The sequence below is a fragment of the Chaetura pelagica genome, unplaced genomic scaffold (genome assembly GCF_000747805.2).
Source record: "Chaetura pelagica isolate M959 unplaced genomic scaffold, ChaPel_1.0 scaffold219, whole genome shotgun sequence".
In the NCBI taxonomy this organism is placed as follows: domain Eukaryota; kingdom Metazoa; phylum Chordata; class Aves; order Apodiformes; family Apodidae; genus Chaetura; species Chaetura pelagica.
This window is the reverse complement of record NW_009954552.1, coordinates 3,658,218-3,676,602: the sequence shown is the minus strand read 5'-3', so window position 1 is coordinate 3,676,602 and position 18,385 is coordinate 3,658,218. Positions and strand designations below refer to the sequence as shown.

General features: G+C 35.1%; 1 protein-coding gene across 1 annotated transcript in view; it reads right to left on the bottom strand.

Annotated features, from left to right (window-relative positions):
- Positions 1-18,385, bottom strand: part of DNAH5 (dynein, axonemal, heavy chain 5) — a 113,720-nt gene that overhangs the window by 22,742 nt on the left and 72,593 nt on the right. Inside the window, exons 51-62 of the mRNA XM_010005105.1 lie at positions 17,674-17,869; positions 15,257-15,429; positions 14,486-14,616; positions 11,829-11,982; positions 10,819-11,086; positions 9,633-9,864; positions 7,960-8,074; positions 7,518-7,694; positions 4,147-4,350; positions 2,531-2,710; positions 1,482-1,619; positions 771-906 (exon numbers count right to left, since the gene is read on the bottom strand). Of these exons, the coding sequence (XP_010003407.1) occupies positions 771-906; positions 1,482-1,619; positions 2,531-2,710; positions 4,147-4,350; positions 7,518-7,694; positions 7,960-8,074; positions 9,633-9,864; positions 10,819-11,086; positions 11,829-11,982; positions 14,486-14,616; positions 15,257-15,429; positions 17,674-17,869 (2,104 nt within the window). The remainder of the gene's footprint in view (positions 1-770; positions 907-1,481; positions 1,620-2,530; positions 2,711-4,146; positions 4,351-7,517; positions 7,695-7,959; positions 8,075-9,632; positions 9,865-10,818; positions 11,087-11,828; positions 11,983-14,485; positions 14,617-15,256; positions 15,430-17,673; positions 17,870-18,385) is intronic.

The window sequence follows — 18,385 nt, the reverse complement described above, 5'->3', positions numbered from 1 at the left end:
TGGGGGGGGGGGGAGGGCTGTGCCTCTGAAGTCAGAATGCAGGGATTCAGACTGAAGAAGATACTGTATGTTTATAGTAATATTTATTAGACTTTTTCGAGTTATCTATAAAAATATATTATGAGTGTGTGTGGAAGGTATCCTGTATTTCTAATAAGTTAAAAATAAGCATATATATTATATAAGCTAATAGAATACAACCTATCTCCTACAATCCAACCTACAAAACAATATCTGCTTTTTTCAAGGCAAAATTACAAAGTATTTTAGCTTCCAAGTCCATATTTAATAAAAATTAACTTCTAAGAAACAAAAATTTTATTAATATCAGTGACTGCATTTCAAAATACTGATTTCTACAAATAAATGTCAGTGACTGAATATGTCTCTCTGCTCCATATTTTTTCTCAGTTACAGACATTTTATTGGCACTTGTGTACACATCACTCTCTTTGAACTACTGTCTACAAACATCAGCCAAGTTCAAACATCATCATCCCAAGTATGCACTGGATGTCATAAACATCAAGTAAAAAAAGCCCATGCACAGTACTCAGTTACTGTATTTTTTTAAACATATTTAACTTCAGTCTCGTATTTTTTACCTAGCAGTGCTTTAGAGAGAGAATTGATAATAATTACACTCAATTTAGAAAAAGGGAAGTTAAGCTACAAAGGAAAAGTTTGACATTTTCAATGTTTTCAGTTTCACTAACCATTACAACTCAAGCAACTAACTTCCAAGTTCAAAGGCATGAATAAAATCTTACCCACTAGCCTCTTGGTTTGTATGGCAAAATCTTTACTCTGCTCTGTCCATCTCTCTTTTTCACCTGCTAAACCACTTATAAGACTTGAAGCAGTTTGCATTTTATGACGGCAACGCTCGGCATCTTCAAGCAAAGTCTAGAGAAAACCATACACCAAGAAATACGGTTTATAGTAGTGTATGTAATAGGGCAGAAAAATCTCTACATTTAATTAAATGAGTAGTTAAGCAACACTCATATCACTGTGCAGAGAAGAGGAAGTAGGATGGAAAAAATATGCCAGGACAAATTATCAACATCTGTCATAAATGTGATTCAACTTTCTAATATTTCTGATCTTAACTTTTATGTTCACATACATGTTAAATAATATGTGAAATGTCTGGTACCTGTAACCCCTGGGGAATTCTGCTCAGAATTTCAAGTATATTATACTCAGAAAACATACATTAATGAAACTTGATGTTACAGTAGTAGGAGCTAAACAAATAATCCACATAAAATAGTTTTTAGGGAGTTAAGAGGCTGGGTGGAAAAGGATCAGTAGAGGAGAGAGGTGGGATCCAGAGAGTCAGTATCCAAATAGTATCTATCTCTCATCTTCTGTCCATCAACATCCTTTTGCAATTAATAACATTAAGTTTTCCTTAAAGTAAGGGTGCAAGCCTCTAGAACATTCAATTAGTTTCTTTTATGTAAAGAGCAGTTCACCTGTTTTTCTCTCATTGCTTTTTCATACTCTGCCTGCACAATATCTAATTCCTCTTGCTTGGAACTCAGTTCTTCTTGAGCTTTCTGCAGATCCAGCATAGCAGTGGTTAGGCGATTCTCCTGGATCGCTAAATTAGCCTATGAAGTACACAAATATAAAAGTGTATTCATACATATAACACCTCAAAGCTTTTGCTATAATGTGTATCAGAGAGTTTTACAGTATTACATTTCAAAATCAAACAGCTCAGTAGAGATTTCTTCATTCATTAAAAACTTTTATTTAATTTTACAGGAATCTAATTTCTTATTGCAGGCAGCTGCAGTCACGCAGTTGTTCTGACATCAAATAGAAAAAAAAGAATTAGAAAAACTTCTGGAGATATCAACCATTCTCCATCTAACACAAACATTATTAGTCTCTTCTGGATTGCAAAAATGTCTGATGCCACTATAAGACTATTTGATTTCTCTAGCCAATGTACTTTGTGTAATGAAAGATAGTACCTCTATACTACAAATCTCACTTCCCTCTCAGACATTCCTATTATAAATACAAGCTTGTACATTAAAATCACCCTTAACCATGTTCTTCCTGACTTTTGTTCTTAACTTTTAACAATTATTTAGGCCTGTTTTTCTCTTAATAACACTAATGAACAAAGTCTCTGCAGTCTTCTTATGAACTGAGATCCTGAGAATTAAAAGACCAAGATCTCAAGTTTTTTCCTATTTAATTCTCCATTGAGGTAAAGCAATTGCAATAGTGAGTTAAAGCAGGTGACATCTGCTTAAGTCTCATTCAGAAGGGGCCCAGAGGCATAAAACAGCACAATCTATTTCATAATTTTGACAGCTTAGAAGTGTTAGTACATTTGAAATATATTTAAATATAGAGTTACTATTTTCAAGATAATAAGTTCCTACAGAGGCATGCACCAGCTAGGACAAGGCAGTTGATGTTTCTACCAGAATAATCATCTGCACACAGGTCGGAAGGAGAAGGAGCAAAGCATGTTTGTGTTCCTCCCACTGGTTTACAGACTTACCTTTAAAGGCAATACTTCCTTGTTGATGGAAAAAAATACAGCCATGGCTTTGGTCCATGAGCAAAGGCCAGCAACATTCCCACATACTCTCTTGGCTGTCTCAATGTTGTAGTCCACCATTTCAAAATATGGGCTCAAAAGTTCTACCACTTCTTCATTAATTGTGTCCTTTGGAAATTGCTTTTTGTAAAAGTGCAATATGCATAACGTAAGTAATACATGTAAACTATAAATATATCTATTTCATCACACGCAGAACACTACCAAGATCAGAAATGTTACTTACAAACAGCTAAGAAGTTCTCTGTCTCATGCATCTTCGAGAGCCTGCCAGAGTAATTCCACTCTATTCTATATTCTTACAAAATGGAAAAAATTCTGCCTCCATTTATGATCTTCATTAACTTACAAGATCTATTACCATTACACAGTTAATTGTTGATACAAAGTATCACAGACATCCTGCTTGAAATTTCATGTTCCGTAATGTTGTATAAATAACTTAACAATCTTCAAAAAGAAATGGAAAACTTAGCTTTGGTTCATAAACATAATTCTACAAGACAGTCCTATCAAAGGGCAAGCCAGCCATCTTCTCCTTAAATTACCTCATCTCATTAGTGGAATACGTTTCAATTTTAATAATTTATTTTGACTCCCTCTTTTCTCCAAAAAACTTCTCTTACATTTTTCATCCCCAAAAGTTCTCAGTTTTCTCCCTCAAATTTATTTTGATGGACAAATACTCTATATAAGTTTAATTTTCTTTAAAAATTTATCTACAAGGTATCATGAAAGTCCATCATCACTGATGAAGTTGAAAAATAGCTGTTCCTTGAAGCACAAATAGTTTCAGGCAATTAAATGGAAAAGACCTTTAGTAAATTAAAAATCCTTATGAGTAGATGCAATATAAACACTACATAAACGTCATCTATGGCACTACTAACCATACAAAGTTGGTCCAGCCTGCCAGCTGTGATTTCCCACTGAACAAGAGACTAATTAAGTCAACTCCTCAAAATCCAGAAATCAGATATAATACCACTCAGTGGGGCAAAACAAGGTAGAATTTATTATGAGTAGATTAATAACAATTTAAATTTTAAAGATTAATTTATTCTTCAGTTACTCTTTCCATTCCCTAGACACATGATATGGAGTTAAAAACCCTAAATTAAAAAAAAATAAAAATCTGAAAAATCTGATTTTGTACATCCTAATCTTTATTTACTCTTTTGCAAGCTACTGCACAAGTTGCACTGCTGAAAATTAATAAAAAGTTAGACCCCAGAAAAAAATGGGTTTTTTTCACCTTTTATGAAACAGATAAGTAATGGCTATTCAAACCAAATGCTTAAAGCTTTGAATCATTTGTCACTGCAAGTAATTTAATTGTCTCACTTCAGAGAAACTATAATTGATTTATGACCTGACTGTGCCAGAAGGATTCAAGTTTATTTCATTAGGACACACTTATTTTTAAACTCCAAACTTTTCAGATCGATTGTGTGCCTGATTCTCCTTGTACATTTGTTCTCCCATGAACATCAGAGAAAACACTGTCCCCAATATCCTTAAATTAAAAAATTTCAAAACCAAGGTTGCACAAGCACCTGTAGGTTCTGTAAGAAGTTCCCTGTTGTCATAAGTTTCAAAGACTCTTGCCATGATGGGATGGTACAGCATTTTTCCTGATCAATCTTCACATTGTTCACTTTTCGCTGGAAAAGCAGTAACACACAGTCCATGATGCGCATAATGAGGTGGGGAGGTCGACCCAGCGTGCGGACAGTGGCAATGTCTGAAGGTTTTATTGTCTACGAATTTAAAACAAAGGGTAAAGGAATTACTGCCATTGTTTATTTAATAAGACACAGAGCACAATTTAATTAACAATATTGATCTACTGGAGATGAAAAAAAATAATCATATTATTTTAATTGGAGTAATTTTACCTCTAAAAAGCATTAACCTAAAAGGACGCTCCAGATTTTCACTACTACCTACTAACTTCTGGGAAACATCAGCTCAGCCACCTACAAAGCAGTGCTAAAAGCTTAAAACTACCATGCAAAATTTGGGGGGTTTGGGGGGGAAGAGCAAAATGGAAACATCCTGAAATGTTAAATTTTACCTATTTTTTTGAAGTGCAAACCTATTGACAGAAACTGAGTATAGAAAGGAAAATACATTTTGTTGATATTTGACAAATGAAGGTGAATTAAAGAAACGAGTAAGAAGGCCTGATATATGCATATATTTGCACCTTCTGATTCGTCTTACTGGGAATGTTCCTGCTGTAGAAGCAGGCCTGCAAGAAAAACTAATACTTTATAATCACGTATGAAAACTGAGGTCCCAATAAGTAAGGTCAAGTAACCCTGGGGTGAAAATGAATAATAATCTCATCACTCCAGTGTACATCATGAATCAAAAAGGGCTATCAGAAAAGTCTACTGAAGATATCTCCTTAGAGAAGCACTAGTTTGAGCAATACTGCATACTGCACCACACACAGAGAAAAAAAACATTGAAACATGGCAACTGCTGATGGGCAGACCCACTCCCATAACAGACAAAACTGTCATCAAAAGCTTTCCTTATTCACAGGCAATTTAATCAGTCTGTGTATATGATAGTGACACAGAAAGCAACAAGTTCTTACAGGAGTTATGACACGTTTCTAGCCTAGAATATGCCTCACTGGGGATTCACAAAGGAAAATTTTAATTACTTGTGTTTATACTTGAAAAAGAGGGTATACTTCAAGAAAAGTAAATTATTGCAGATTATCCTGATCCTGACTATCTCTAGTATCTCTTCAATATTTTGTTCCTTGTTGGGTCCAGTGTGCACCTGATAATTCAGTAGGATTTTTCCAGGTATCTTTGTGGAAACTTCAACTGGTGTTTCTTAGTGACTTTCAGGAAATTCAACCCAGTCTTTTTCTGCTACAATCCAAATTGTGACAAAAGAGTTGCACTTAATTTCAAATTACGTATTTATTTACTTCTAGTTGTGCATTTAATGTTCCATTATTATTGTAGGGCTAAGTGCAACTAAGTTTTACTGAACCGTGACAATTCTTACTCAAACAAACCTTAAAAAGGTAATCTCAATACATTTAAAAATGCTTATAAACTAATCTGTACCTATCTGTCTCTTAACATGATATTTAGCAGTCCTAGAATATGTAAAAAATGGACTGAAATAACCAACCACTGATTTATTTATTTATTTTTCCCCTCTGGGAACTCAGCTTTATATTTATCAAATATTTTAATAGACATTTATCTTTGCTGCAAGCAGAATTCCATTGTAGAAATCCCAAGAAGGAAGCTTGCAAACCCATAATAATTGTGAGATTAATGTCTTGAAAGATCAAGCCTACAGAGAAGTTTCTTGCTTAAAGGAGGTTTTGAATGAATGAATGCATGCTCAAAAAACATAGATGAATGATGATAAGCTTGCTTTTCTGATAGTTTTCCTCTCTCCTTTATACATAAACAAAGCAATTTATTACAGCAAATGCAAGCATTTCAAGATTAAGCCAAACTACCTTTCCCCATTGTGAAGTCACACAATAATTATGAGATTTCCATTGTGCCCTTCAAGTCAGAGATTCTTTAGCACTTCTCCCTCAAAGTGAAGTCATTCATTCAGAAGACCCATGAAAATTTATTTATACTAGATTTTGTAGGCTTTGATATGAAGGAACATCACGATAGTCTTTAACCATCACAACTGTTGGCAGCCTCTCAAGAGAAAAAGAAAATCTTCCAGTAAAGCTACATAACAACCTCTGAGGTATATCTATCTTCATGGTTTTCTTTCATTCTTTCCTATTTCTTGAGATGCCAGCTCCCTACTAGCCTCCAGTACTAAATTTACTTCAGATCACACTACTGCTGTTCATGACAGAAATGCCTCATGGGACTCTTACATAGTCAGCTGAACAGACATTAAAAAATACTATGCAAGATCAACAAAAACTAATCTTTTTTCCATCACTAATCATAGAACGGTCTGGGGTTGAAAAGATCATCTAGTTCCAACTAAAGATCATCTAGTTCCAACCCCCCTTCTTGGGCAGGGAGCAACCACACTAGACCAGGTTGCTCAAAGCCCCATCCAACTTGGCCTTGAACACTTCCTGGGATGGAGCATCTACAAATTCTCTGGGCAACTTAGTCCAGTGTCACCACCCTCACACTAATGAATTTCTTCCTAATGTCTAACCTAAATCTACCTTCTTCCATTTTAAAGCTATTACCCCTTGTCGTCTCACTCCATGACCTTGTAGAAAGCCCCTCCCCAGCTTTCCTCTAGGCTCCTCCAGCTACTGGAAGGCCACTATAAGGACTCCCAGGAGCCTTCTCTTCCCTCAGGCTGGACACCCCCAACTGCCTCAGCCTGTCTTCATAGGAGAGGTGTTCCAGCCTTCTGGTAATCTTTGTGGCCCACTTCTGGACTTGCTCCAACTGGTCCACCTCCTTCTTATACTGGCAGCCAGAGAACTGGACACAGTACTCCAGGTGAGGTCTCACCTAGGCAGAGTGTCAGAGTGTATCTTTCTATTAAAGAACCTGTATAAAAATAGTATGTTGAAGATTATGAAGGTTTAGACTTGGATGGAGTTATAACTGTTTTTTACATGGAAAGCACTGCTTCACTCATTGCACACAAGTTATTTTATAATACTATCAACGTTCAGTTACTCGTCTAACATCAACCTGCAGCACATGGTACATCAGCCATAGATTCAAAGGGAAGTTAAAAATTGGCCTTTTCTGAATCTTTTCATTTTTTGTGTTGGGGAGAGGGGGGGGGGGGGAGGGGTGTGCAGAAATCACCCTGAACCTAAAAAGCCTCAAAATACTCATATTTTTTTGTATACATTTTCTGTAAACTGATGAGTTATGTGCTGCACCTGCAATCATGTCTTCTTTCAAAATAAAATGTTATATACAGTCTGAGTAGTTACCTGTAAGGCTGCTTCTGCCTCTTCCAAAGCAGGTTTAGCAGCTTCCAGCTTCTCTTCAGCAATGGCTTTGTCAACTGAGATACTGTCTACAATAGCTTGAGCTTTATCTTTCACTTTCTGAACTTCCCCCTTCACCTTCTCAGCAGCCTGTGCTTTTACAGTAACTTCTTTCAATACCTAGAATATGAAAAAAAACACATACCAAATATTAAAGAAAACATCTAGTTGGAAGAATGTATTAATTAATTTTTGTTGTAAAATGTTATCTGTTAAATTCCAGAACCATAAAACTCAAGCAAGATTACTTTCATTATTGTTGTAAGTTTTTGATATCTCTTTTTTTCCAGCAATTAACTTAGTTTTACTCGGTTTATCTTTCCAAAACAGAAAAAATAAAAAGAGCAAAAAACATCAAACTATACACTTTGAAGGCTGTACATACCATGTCAGCTCTTTCGTTGGCAATTTGAAGTTCTTTTTCCTTTACCTCCAGCTCTCTGCTTAGAGCAGCCACTGACTCAGAGGCCTCTTTCAGTTTTTCCAGTCCAGTATTCACTCTGGATTTTAAAATTAAGCGAAGAAGAATGCAATTCCCTGTGTAATTTACACTCCCCTTTCCATTTTATTCCATCAATAGAATGAATCATACCAATCAGAATGAACATAAGCAAAAATAAAACCTGTACAGGAATTTTCACAAAAGTGTCTGTGGGAGTCTGTGGTTTGAAAATTTACCCACTTCTAACTCACATCGTATGTCTTTATCCTTGCATAAAAATCCTATAGTTTCGTTCCATATATGTCACCATTCCTGTTGACCTCCAACCTGATACTCTAAGAACTTAGAGAAAAAAATATTTTCTCTAACATAGAGAAAAATAATAATAATAATAGAGAAAAAAGTATTTTCTGATCATTAGAATTCTGAGAAATATCTCAAATCACTGTTGCTTGTTTGAAGAGGACATTGAAAAGGCTAATAATATCAAAATATTGAAATCAAGACCAACCAAAAGAGTTGAACTGAGATAACATTTTGCTCATCCAGCATTAAAATGCCGCTTCAACGGTGCTTTTTTCAAATCAAAATATAACTCCACACTTGGGACTTTTCAGACAAGTTCCAGGGGACTCTACAGAGACTGCTATTGCAAAGGCTAAGCAGTACTTGAACAGCTAAACAAATACAGAAGAACAGATAAAGAGTAACACCTCTTTGCCAAAGCAATTCAGCCTGTGCAGCTAAGGTTAAGTGGAACACACTGACACGCATGAACTAATCTGGAACATTTGAGGCATCAGAAGGTAGAAAAACAGACCAGACCTGTCTGTTTTACAAGTCTTTGCCCAGATTGTAACTAAAGATGTCTAACTCAATTTGGCTTTGAAGCCAAAGAATGTTTCAAAGTGAAATAAACTACTTTGAGTCTTTCTCAAAGGCCTCCAGCTCTTTGTGTCAATCTTTCAAAATTGAGAAGACCGTTTTTCTTAAGGGTGATACCAATTGCTACACTAACTGCTAATTTTAATTCTACTTGAGTATTTCTGACATTAAGATAAATCTGAAAATAGCCTTAATTAGTTTATTAAAGTATCAGAAAAGGAGAAATATATCAAAACCACTTTAACAATCTACAAGTAAAAACCTCTGCAGCCTAAATGAGGCTCTGTGATCACAAAAAAAAAGGGTATTTCTTACACAGTTTATAGGAATATCAAGATATCTTCATAACTGTTCATCAAGAAAACAAAAGTTCTTCTCTAGTAAATTTAATGCTATTGCAAATATGTTATGAAATTACACGTAGATGTTTTCTTTTACTCATTAAAAATACATGGGAATAATTCACATTAAGTTAGGGTTTTTCCCCATCACCATGCTTTTTCATACATCACTGCCCTTTTTCCCCCTCCAAAAATAGTCTTTAACTTTTATGCCAAGAAAAACTGTAATATTTGATCAAGTTACAGCTTTTCACAGTTTTAAGAAACACAATAAAAATTAATCTTTTTACAGTGCAGAGAGACAAGCCATGCATTAAAATGAAGCATAACAGAACTATAACTGTCTGGGGAAGAAATTACAGAAATATAGTAGTAAACTAAGCAGTTTACCTGTTTGCTAATGTCTGCACTTCAGCATGCTTTTCTTTGTATGTGGTTTTATATCCCTGAATAAAGGAGAGGTAGGATTTGGGAGTCACATGTGTAGAACGTCTGTATCTTTGAAAGTAATCAGAACACTTCTCTGCCACTCCATCCTGGAATGACCCCATGCACTGCACAATTTCCCTCTTTGTATCAGCAGTGCAGTCCATATCAAATGAGGCCAGGAAATGTTCAGAAACTTAGGAAAGAAGAAAAAACATAAGCTTAAGTAAATATCAGGAAGAATTCCTAGTTTATAAAAAAGGCAATATAAAGCCTGTGTACCAAGAAAAAGAGAAATATTTCATCTAATTCAAATCTGCATCTGCTAAAAGCCATTGATCTGTGCACCACTGACTCATACATGTTTCGTTCTGTATGTGCTGAACTTTAAATATCATTTTCTTTTTAACATTTCACAATCCAATATGTAGTATATTAAAAGGTGGTATTGATTACACCAGACAATAGTTGCAAAGTAGAGAACACCTCTGGAAGTCTTTATACAATATTATTGGCAATCTGAGATACATATTCTTGATGTCTTCTGCGAATTTAATTTAAAGTGTAAGAACCAATTATCAACCAACTTATTGACAGCTGTGACGTGGAAAATGCTCTCCCATTGCATCAACAAGATACGTCAGCTTTCACTCAGCTTCTGAAACCCAAATCTTCTTTATTGTCCATCATGAGATTCTTAACATTATTCTACACTTCTCAGCAAAAAGCATAGCCAAGAATCTGGTATTTTTTCACCTCTAAAGCATGTAACTGCTTTTTTTCTAACTGCTACCTACCAGAGACTGAGTAAGCACAACCTTCCTCTGTATGCCTGATCACAGGCCCAGTCACTAATAATCATCATCTTTAGTAGTATTTTGCCTTCTTTACTAATGTCTTTAGGCCATATTCAAAGGGATTTTTTTTTCCAACTGTGTTCAAAGCTTTCCTCTGTTATCAGTATTTCAACAGTTAGAAATATTACAACAGATTAATATAGCAAGCTTTAAAGAAGAATACATCTATATCAAATTTTGAAACCAAGCAAGTTTCTTCTACCAATATGCTGACAAAATTCAAAGCAATTAAAGCAACTTTGTCACCACTGATCACAGAATTTATTATCTGCAAAGACAAAACCTACACCTACCTGCCACTAGAGCATCCTTGGGCCATCGGCTGAACCAATCTATAGTGCATCCAGAAATGAGAGCAGGGAACTTCAGGGCCCTGCTTCGGAATTTTTCACCCACTGGTGAAAAGCAAAGAACCACATGAAGATTCTGACGGACTCTGGTCATGAAGTAATCATACAGAACCTCATTAGTTGGAGGTCTACGTGGATGTTCCTTTTTGAAGGTGGATATGAGGTCACTAATGATCTCATCTACTTCATCACGTGCAAATAAGTTTGACACCTTTGAGAAAAAGGAAGATTTTTTTCACACTTTGCAAGATGATTAAAAAATTGAGTATATGGAATAAGGTTCTTTTAATGCATAGCATTTCGGGAAAGGACATCTGTTTCAGACACTGAAGTTATTAGGACCCACTCCATTGCTTTAAACCAAAGCTTTTACTGAAGTGATGTCATTAAACACACTGAAATTTAACTTGCTGCAAAGTAAAACCCACTATCTCACATGAATGGCTTTGCTTTCTTCTTATCTGAATATTCTAATAACTAGTAGAAATCACCCTGAAATACACCTGAAGAATAAATAAATAAGTAAACATAACCTGTTCTATCCATTTTGGACACACATTTACCATACAAAAACTAATTGTCAACCAATGAGATATTTAATCTAACTATTTTCTTGTACTTCAATGATGTTCCTCAAGTCTCCGTTCCTTTTAAGATATTCTTATGTCCCTGACAGCTTGTCAATTAATTTAAAAGGGTCTGACCTAATAAGTCTTCATTAATAATAATTAATAATTTTAATTATAATTAATTGATAATTATAATTAAAAATTATACAATATTTTTGTGTCACACTAACCTGGTGTAATGGATTGTTTCCATTTGTGATAATATTGTAATGATAAAAAGCACGAGAGATTTCATATAAAAGAATAATCTATGAAATTCAGTTATTTTACTTCAGAACTATAAAGTTTGTAAAGCAGAAAAATTATCATGAGAAGGCATCTTACCTCTCCTGATGATAAAACATTGTTCAGGTACTCCAAAAATGACTCATCTTTGATCTCATTGTCGGTAAAAAGAAAACAGATGCCTTTCCCTTGCAGGCCTGCTGTTCGGTACAAGAGTTTCAGATCTTCCATCAAGTTTAAAGTGCTGTACGATCTACAAAAAAGGACAATTCTACTAACATTCTTGCCTTTAAAGAAGAGCTTCTGGTTAAAAATAAATAAATAAATAAATAAATGAAACCAGAGAAAAGTTAAATAAGAACCAATCTCTTGGAATTTAGTGTAAAGGGGTGTAGTCTAGGAATATTCATCTAGATTAGGAATTACAGAATCATAAACTCGTTTTTTGGGTTGGAAGGGACCTTAAATATCATCTACGTCCAATCCCCCTGCCATGGGTAGGGACCAATCTCACCAGACCACGTTGCTCAAAGCCCAATTCAACTTGGCCTTGAACACTTCCAGAGAAGGGGCATCCACAACCTGTTCCAGTGTCTCAGCACCTTCACGCTAAAGACATTCTTCCTAATGTCTAACCTAAATCTCCCCTCTTCCAGTTTAAAGCCATTAGCCCTTGCCCTATCATTGCCCTTGTAAAAAGTCCCTCCCAGCTTTCCTGTAGCACCCTCCAGGTAATGGAAGGCCTGTATGAGGTCATCCCAGAGCCTTCTCATCTCCAGGCTGAACAACCCCAACTGTCTCAGCCTGTCTTAATAGGAGAGGTGCTCCAGCCCCCTGATCATCATGGCCCTCCTCTGGACTCACTCCAAAAGATCCAAAAGGTTGTAAGACAGCTTATTTCAAAGTCTGACATCAAATAACTAATCCATTATTCTCTTTCCTGCTTTCTTTCCATCTTGGAGCTGTCTGGCACAGTCTCTTTCAGACAACGGGGGAAGCTTCTAGTAGTTTCTCACAGAAGCAAAACCTGCAGGCCCCTTTCTACCAAAACCTCACCAAGCAAACCCAATACACAAGGTTACATCAGAATAACTTCTCTGAATGGATAAAGGAGGACAATAAAAGCCAAGGTTTCTAGCATGCCCACTGGGAATTAAAACAGAGAAGTAGTTGCATGCAACTTTACTACGAGTTTCTTATGTAACCATAATTATCTCATGTATAACCTCAAAAACAGAAATTGTACAATAGTTCCTGTTACTAGGAAGGGGAATAAATTCAGGAAATAAAATAATATTTTTTTGTTATTTTTTCTTGATGATCAAAATTACAATTATTGGTGTTTCAGCAAGGATAGCAAAATCACCAAGGCAAGGTTCCATACATTCGGGCATGCTCTAGTGGCCTAGGTGTGGGGGTTCTGTGGGGGTTTTTTGGTGCAGTGTGTGTGGTTGGTTGTGTTTGTCTGGGGCTTTTTTGTGTGCATGGCTGGACTCAGTGATCTTAGAGGTCCTTTCCAAACATGACAATTCTTTGATTCAGTGATATGGGTTTATAAATAATAATTTTGCTGTCACCAGAAAAGTTAGAGATGGACACAGAGAAGACTCAAATATTCTCTGCCCTTTTGTTTCACCCACAGGGGGGAAAAATTATTGGAAGAGTTATTTGGTCAATTAACCAAATTAGACAAAAATACTGACCTGAAAAAAATATTTGGTCATACACATAGAGTTAGCATTATGTTTATCTTTTACCTTGGTGAACTAAATGAAACCATTCAAAATCCATCAATTACTATCTTTGAGAACAGGAAATTATCAATTAACAATGGGCAAGCAATTCTATACAAAAAGGATTTAAAAATTTTCCCAGAGGTATTTTGGCACAGATTATTAGATGTGATCTAAATAAACACTTGAAATTAGAAAAGCACAGAGCTTAATTTTATCAATGAGATCACACTTCTGTGTTTGTTTGTTGACCCACTTAAGGAACTCCATGAGTTTGTAAGGCAGGATTATGCTTCATCAGAATCTTTGATGAGTCTTTCCTCAAATCATGTTGATTCAAACCTTTGACCAGTCAATCATGATAGTTTCTTTAATTCTTCCAGTGCACACATTGGTTTTACAAGCCTTGAGGTGTAAGGGTTCCCCAGAACTGTTCTGGACTTTTTGTTTTGGGAGGCACTTGTAGTCTCAAATAATCAGAGAAGGATTTGTAATTTTTTTTCATCTTTTTTGTGTTATTTCAAAAGAAACCACATTGGGTTGAACAATATGAAACAAAGCAAAATATTCTTGAAGAGTTTGTCAAAATACTGAGATATACGTAAGATCTACCAAATTAACCACTAGGGAGGATTCCTTACACAGGCTTTATTTCAAATATCATAAGATAAACTCATAAAGGCATTATGGATAGTTACCACCTACAAATACTTCCAGTACAGTTTAGTGTACTGTGTAAAGAGACAGAGTAAAGATAACTTGACACTGTCAATATTCCTCCTCCTGTGAAACACACAAAACAGCTTTCTTCTGCAAATATGGTAAAAGCTCAGAAATATGGTAGAAAATCAAGTAAATTTAGAAAGTCTCAAAATATTTTCATGCCTTTTCATTCTAGGCAGCCATGCTCAGCCTATGTTAAGCTTGCTTTTTCTCTCACTGCAGAGACTGAGAGTCTGTGTCATTTATAGGAAGAGTTCAAACACCAAGTACCAATTTACTTACATTTTTATTACTGCTCACCTTGTTAACGTTATCTGGAATGTATCATAGCCAGCTATGAAAGATGCTAGTCTTGTCAAGCTCTGCTTTCCTGAGCCACCAACTCCAACTAAAAGAGCATTTCCACGAGGAGTGCGAATCACTCGAGAAATCTGTATTATTAAAATCATTTATTGCTACAATACACAAAAGTAACACACCCCAAAATCCTATGCTACTGTAGTAATAAAGTTATAATAGAAATGCAGAACAAACTGAAATTTTAAGGTTTAATTAAGGGATTCTAAATTACTATTAATATATTCTATGGGCATTTGCACTTTGCAGTATTTTCTGTAAACCTTCCAGGACTATAGCAACCACTTCATTCCATCACCGTGAACTTTCAATAATCAGTAGAATTGCATCTCACACTTCTACAAAGCACAAGCAAATCTCAACTGTGTTTTGTTAGTAATGTTCTCTCATAGCATGACAGATTATTAAAAATGTGAAGAAAATAACAATTTCCCCAATATCATACCCTCTGGACAGCTTTAGTAAGACTGATCTCCGTGCCACTTCATTGTGACCAGAAAGAGTTGCCCCAAGCATGTTAAATTCAGGAGAAACAGCCCCCAGTATCATCTGCAGCAGATAGTGACAGCTAGTCACAGAGTGACAGATAAAATATTTGCTAGCAGTAAATTACTTGCTTCAGCTTTATAAGTAATTTACATTGACTCATGAATACCTCCTCTCACAGGTGCTATGGGGAAGTGAACAACAAATGCCAATCCAGAAAGACTGTACCTTGACTAAATGAATCATAGCATCCTTAAAGAAAACCATGTCCATTCCAGCACCACGGATATTCTCATTGTATGTTTGTAAAAACATATTTAAACGATTCTGTAGCTGATGAAAGGAGTTAATTGGCTCATAGATTTTGGGAATATATAAATTAACTTCTTCTGATTTTTCATCTAGAACAAAAAGAAAGTAACAAAGATTCATCAGTTTACATGATTGACAAAGGCTCAATGTGGGGATGAGTAAGTGAAGCCTCTGTAACCACTGAGGTTTATCATACATAATATATTTTAGATGCACATATTAGAGTGCTGTCTATCAAGGAAAAGCAAGCACAGCTGCATAATTCTCAAAGACAAAACCAGCAAAAACTAAGGAGCCTTCTTTCTCTACATCTGAAATTTGAATAATGAAAATCTGAAACAAACTTGAAGCAAAAGCAACACCTGAGAACAAAGGCAAATAACTATTGCAGTTCAAAAATACAAATAAACCTTTTTTTTAAATAAAAACACTGATCCTTGACTAAATGAATCATAGCATCCTTAAAGAAAACCATGTCCATTCCAGCACCACGGATATTCTCATTGTATGTTTGTAAAAACATATTTAAACGATTCTGTAGCTGATGAAAGGAGTTAATTGGCTCATAGATTTTGGGAATATATAAATTAACTTCTTCTGATTTTTCATCTAGAACAAAAAGAAAGTAACAAAGATTCATCAGTTTACATGATTGACAAAGGCTCAATGTGGGGATGAGTAAGTGAAGCCTCTGTAACCACTGAGGTTTATCATACATAATATATTTTAGATGCACATATTAGAGTGCTGTCTATCAAGGAAAAGCAAGCACAGCTGCATAATTCTCAAAGACAAAACCAGCAAAAACTAAGGAGCCTTCTTTCTCTACATCTGAAATTTGAATAATGAAAATCTGAAACAAACTTGAAGCAAAAGCAACACCTGAGAACAAAGGCAAATAACTATTGCAGTTCAAAAATACAAATAAACCTTTTTTTTAAATAAAAACACTGATTAAATCATTGCACTAGTGAAAAAAAAAAAAAAAAAAAAAAAAGTTATTTCTAAAATGAATAATTAACACAAGGTTTTTTTAAAAAAATATATTGACTGTGAAAAGGTATACATTTGTTTCAACTGCTCTGAAAGTCACAAGTAATTGTTAACTTACCCAAAAGAAAGGAGAAAATAGTGCTGCTGTCTCATCTTTCCATTCATACATAATAATCATGCTTAAAAGTGACATGTCCTTCATAAGTAAGAGTTGTTACTCACAGCAAATAAAGTCACTAAAAGGTTAAGGCTGGCAGAGACCTCTTGTGGTGATCTAGTCCAATGCCTCTGCTCAAGTGAGTCACCTAGACCATGCCTAGATGGCTTGTGAATATCTCCAAGGAGAAAGACTACACAACTTGAAGAGTTCAAGGGTCTCAAGAACACTAACACCAGTAACAATTTCTAAAAATCTGAGTTCTAAAAGTTGGTGTTTGAGCTACCTTATCTCAAATCTTTGTGTATTAATGTCAGGGACAAATACATTGTGACTATACAACCCAAAGAGATACAGAGATTGTATGTAAATGTATAACTAACATGAGGTTAGGGTTACTTGAAATTTATGTCAGATGTATTTTTAATGTATATTTAAGAGCTCAGAAACCCAGTTTCTGTTTTTTACACTTCCATCATAATGGGCAAGACTAAATTCCATTAAAGGAAAAATTAAAACAAAATTACATTGGTTATTCTTTTCACTTAAAGCCAAAAAATGTTCTCAAGGCTTTGACAAACATTTTAATGACCAAATATGCCCTTTCTAAATGAAAGCCTACAGTTTGTATTTAGGGGAAGTTTCATTCTAAAAGGCACATTACAGGGCAGGCATATTTAAACTGTTACCAGGAAGCAAGCTAGTTAGAGAAATAAATGTTTGTTTTTGCATTTATTTTTCAGTTCAACACAGTGGTTTCTAGCGTGGATGCAAATTTTTGCATTAAAAGTCACTCTTCACTCTCTCAGTATGTATTCTGACTTACAGTTCAGTGCTCTCTACATTGCTGCAGTTTAGCAAAATACATAAGGATTTGACTACTTTCTCACACCACTTTCTATTTGATTCCTTCCACTGAAAATTTTCGTATCCTTTACTCTTTTATCATTGTCTTCTGACTACTTCAGTTATCCAAGAAGAAATTCAAATGGCATTTTACCACCCATGCCAACCTTTTATTTTCTACACTATGGATCTGTCATTACAATTATATGAACACAGATAACTGAATCATCCAATGGCTTAAAATATTACTTTACCCAAAACCCAAGCAACTGTTTTCTGTTCTGTTGCATCAGCCCAAAAATATTCCCATATAATAGTTATCAGAGACCATCTTTACCCATTCTTTGAGGTGCATCCCTTAAGAAGTCAACAAAGAATGCATCATTTTCAGGATCCAGCAAAGCTTTTGTTTCTTCAAATTCCCCCTCAGTGAGTTTTGCCACAGCCACATCAAACCAGTGTACATCATCTGAGGTTGTGAAACGATCAGCGATAACACACTTACATTCATGCTTCCACAATTTTATTAGCACCTATATGTATTTAAAAAAACAACAACAAACCAAACCAACAAACCAAAAACATTTCAGAGTAGGCTTGCAATAAAGCTATGTCAATTTTATAAACATGTTTTGAATTAATTAATTAATTTAAAGCCATATGAACGGTAGGAAAGACACAGTACTATGGAGTTAATTCAGTAGAGATATCTTGAGCTTCTACTTCTGCCCAATCACATTTTAATATTACATTCAGTTAACTATGCAAGAAGCCTTAATGTACCCTTACAAACCAGAAAGTATTTACAGAACTAATATTATATTTCCCTAGCTCTGAAACTATATTCATACTTGTTAACACACAGTTACGCACTGGTCTAGACCACTTTTTAAACCAGTCCTTAAGTAGAAGGTGGGTGAAGAAAATAGTAGAACACTATCATCATGGCATAAATAATTTCATGATAAACAGAAATATCACTCCCAATACCAAATCCAAAATATTTAGAGGAGAAAAAAGAAAAAGTGAGTGTATTTTTATATTATTCC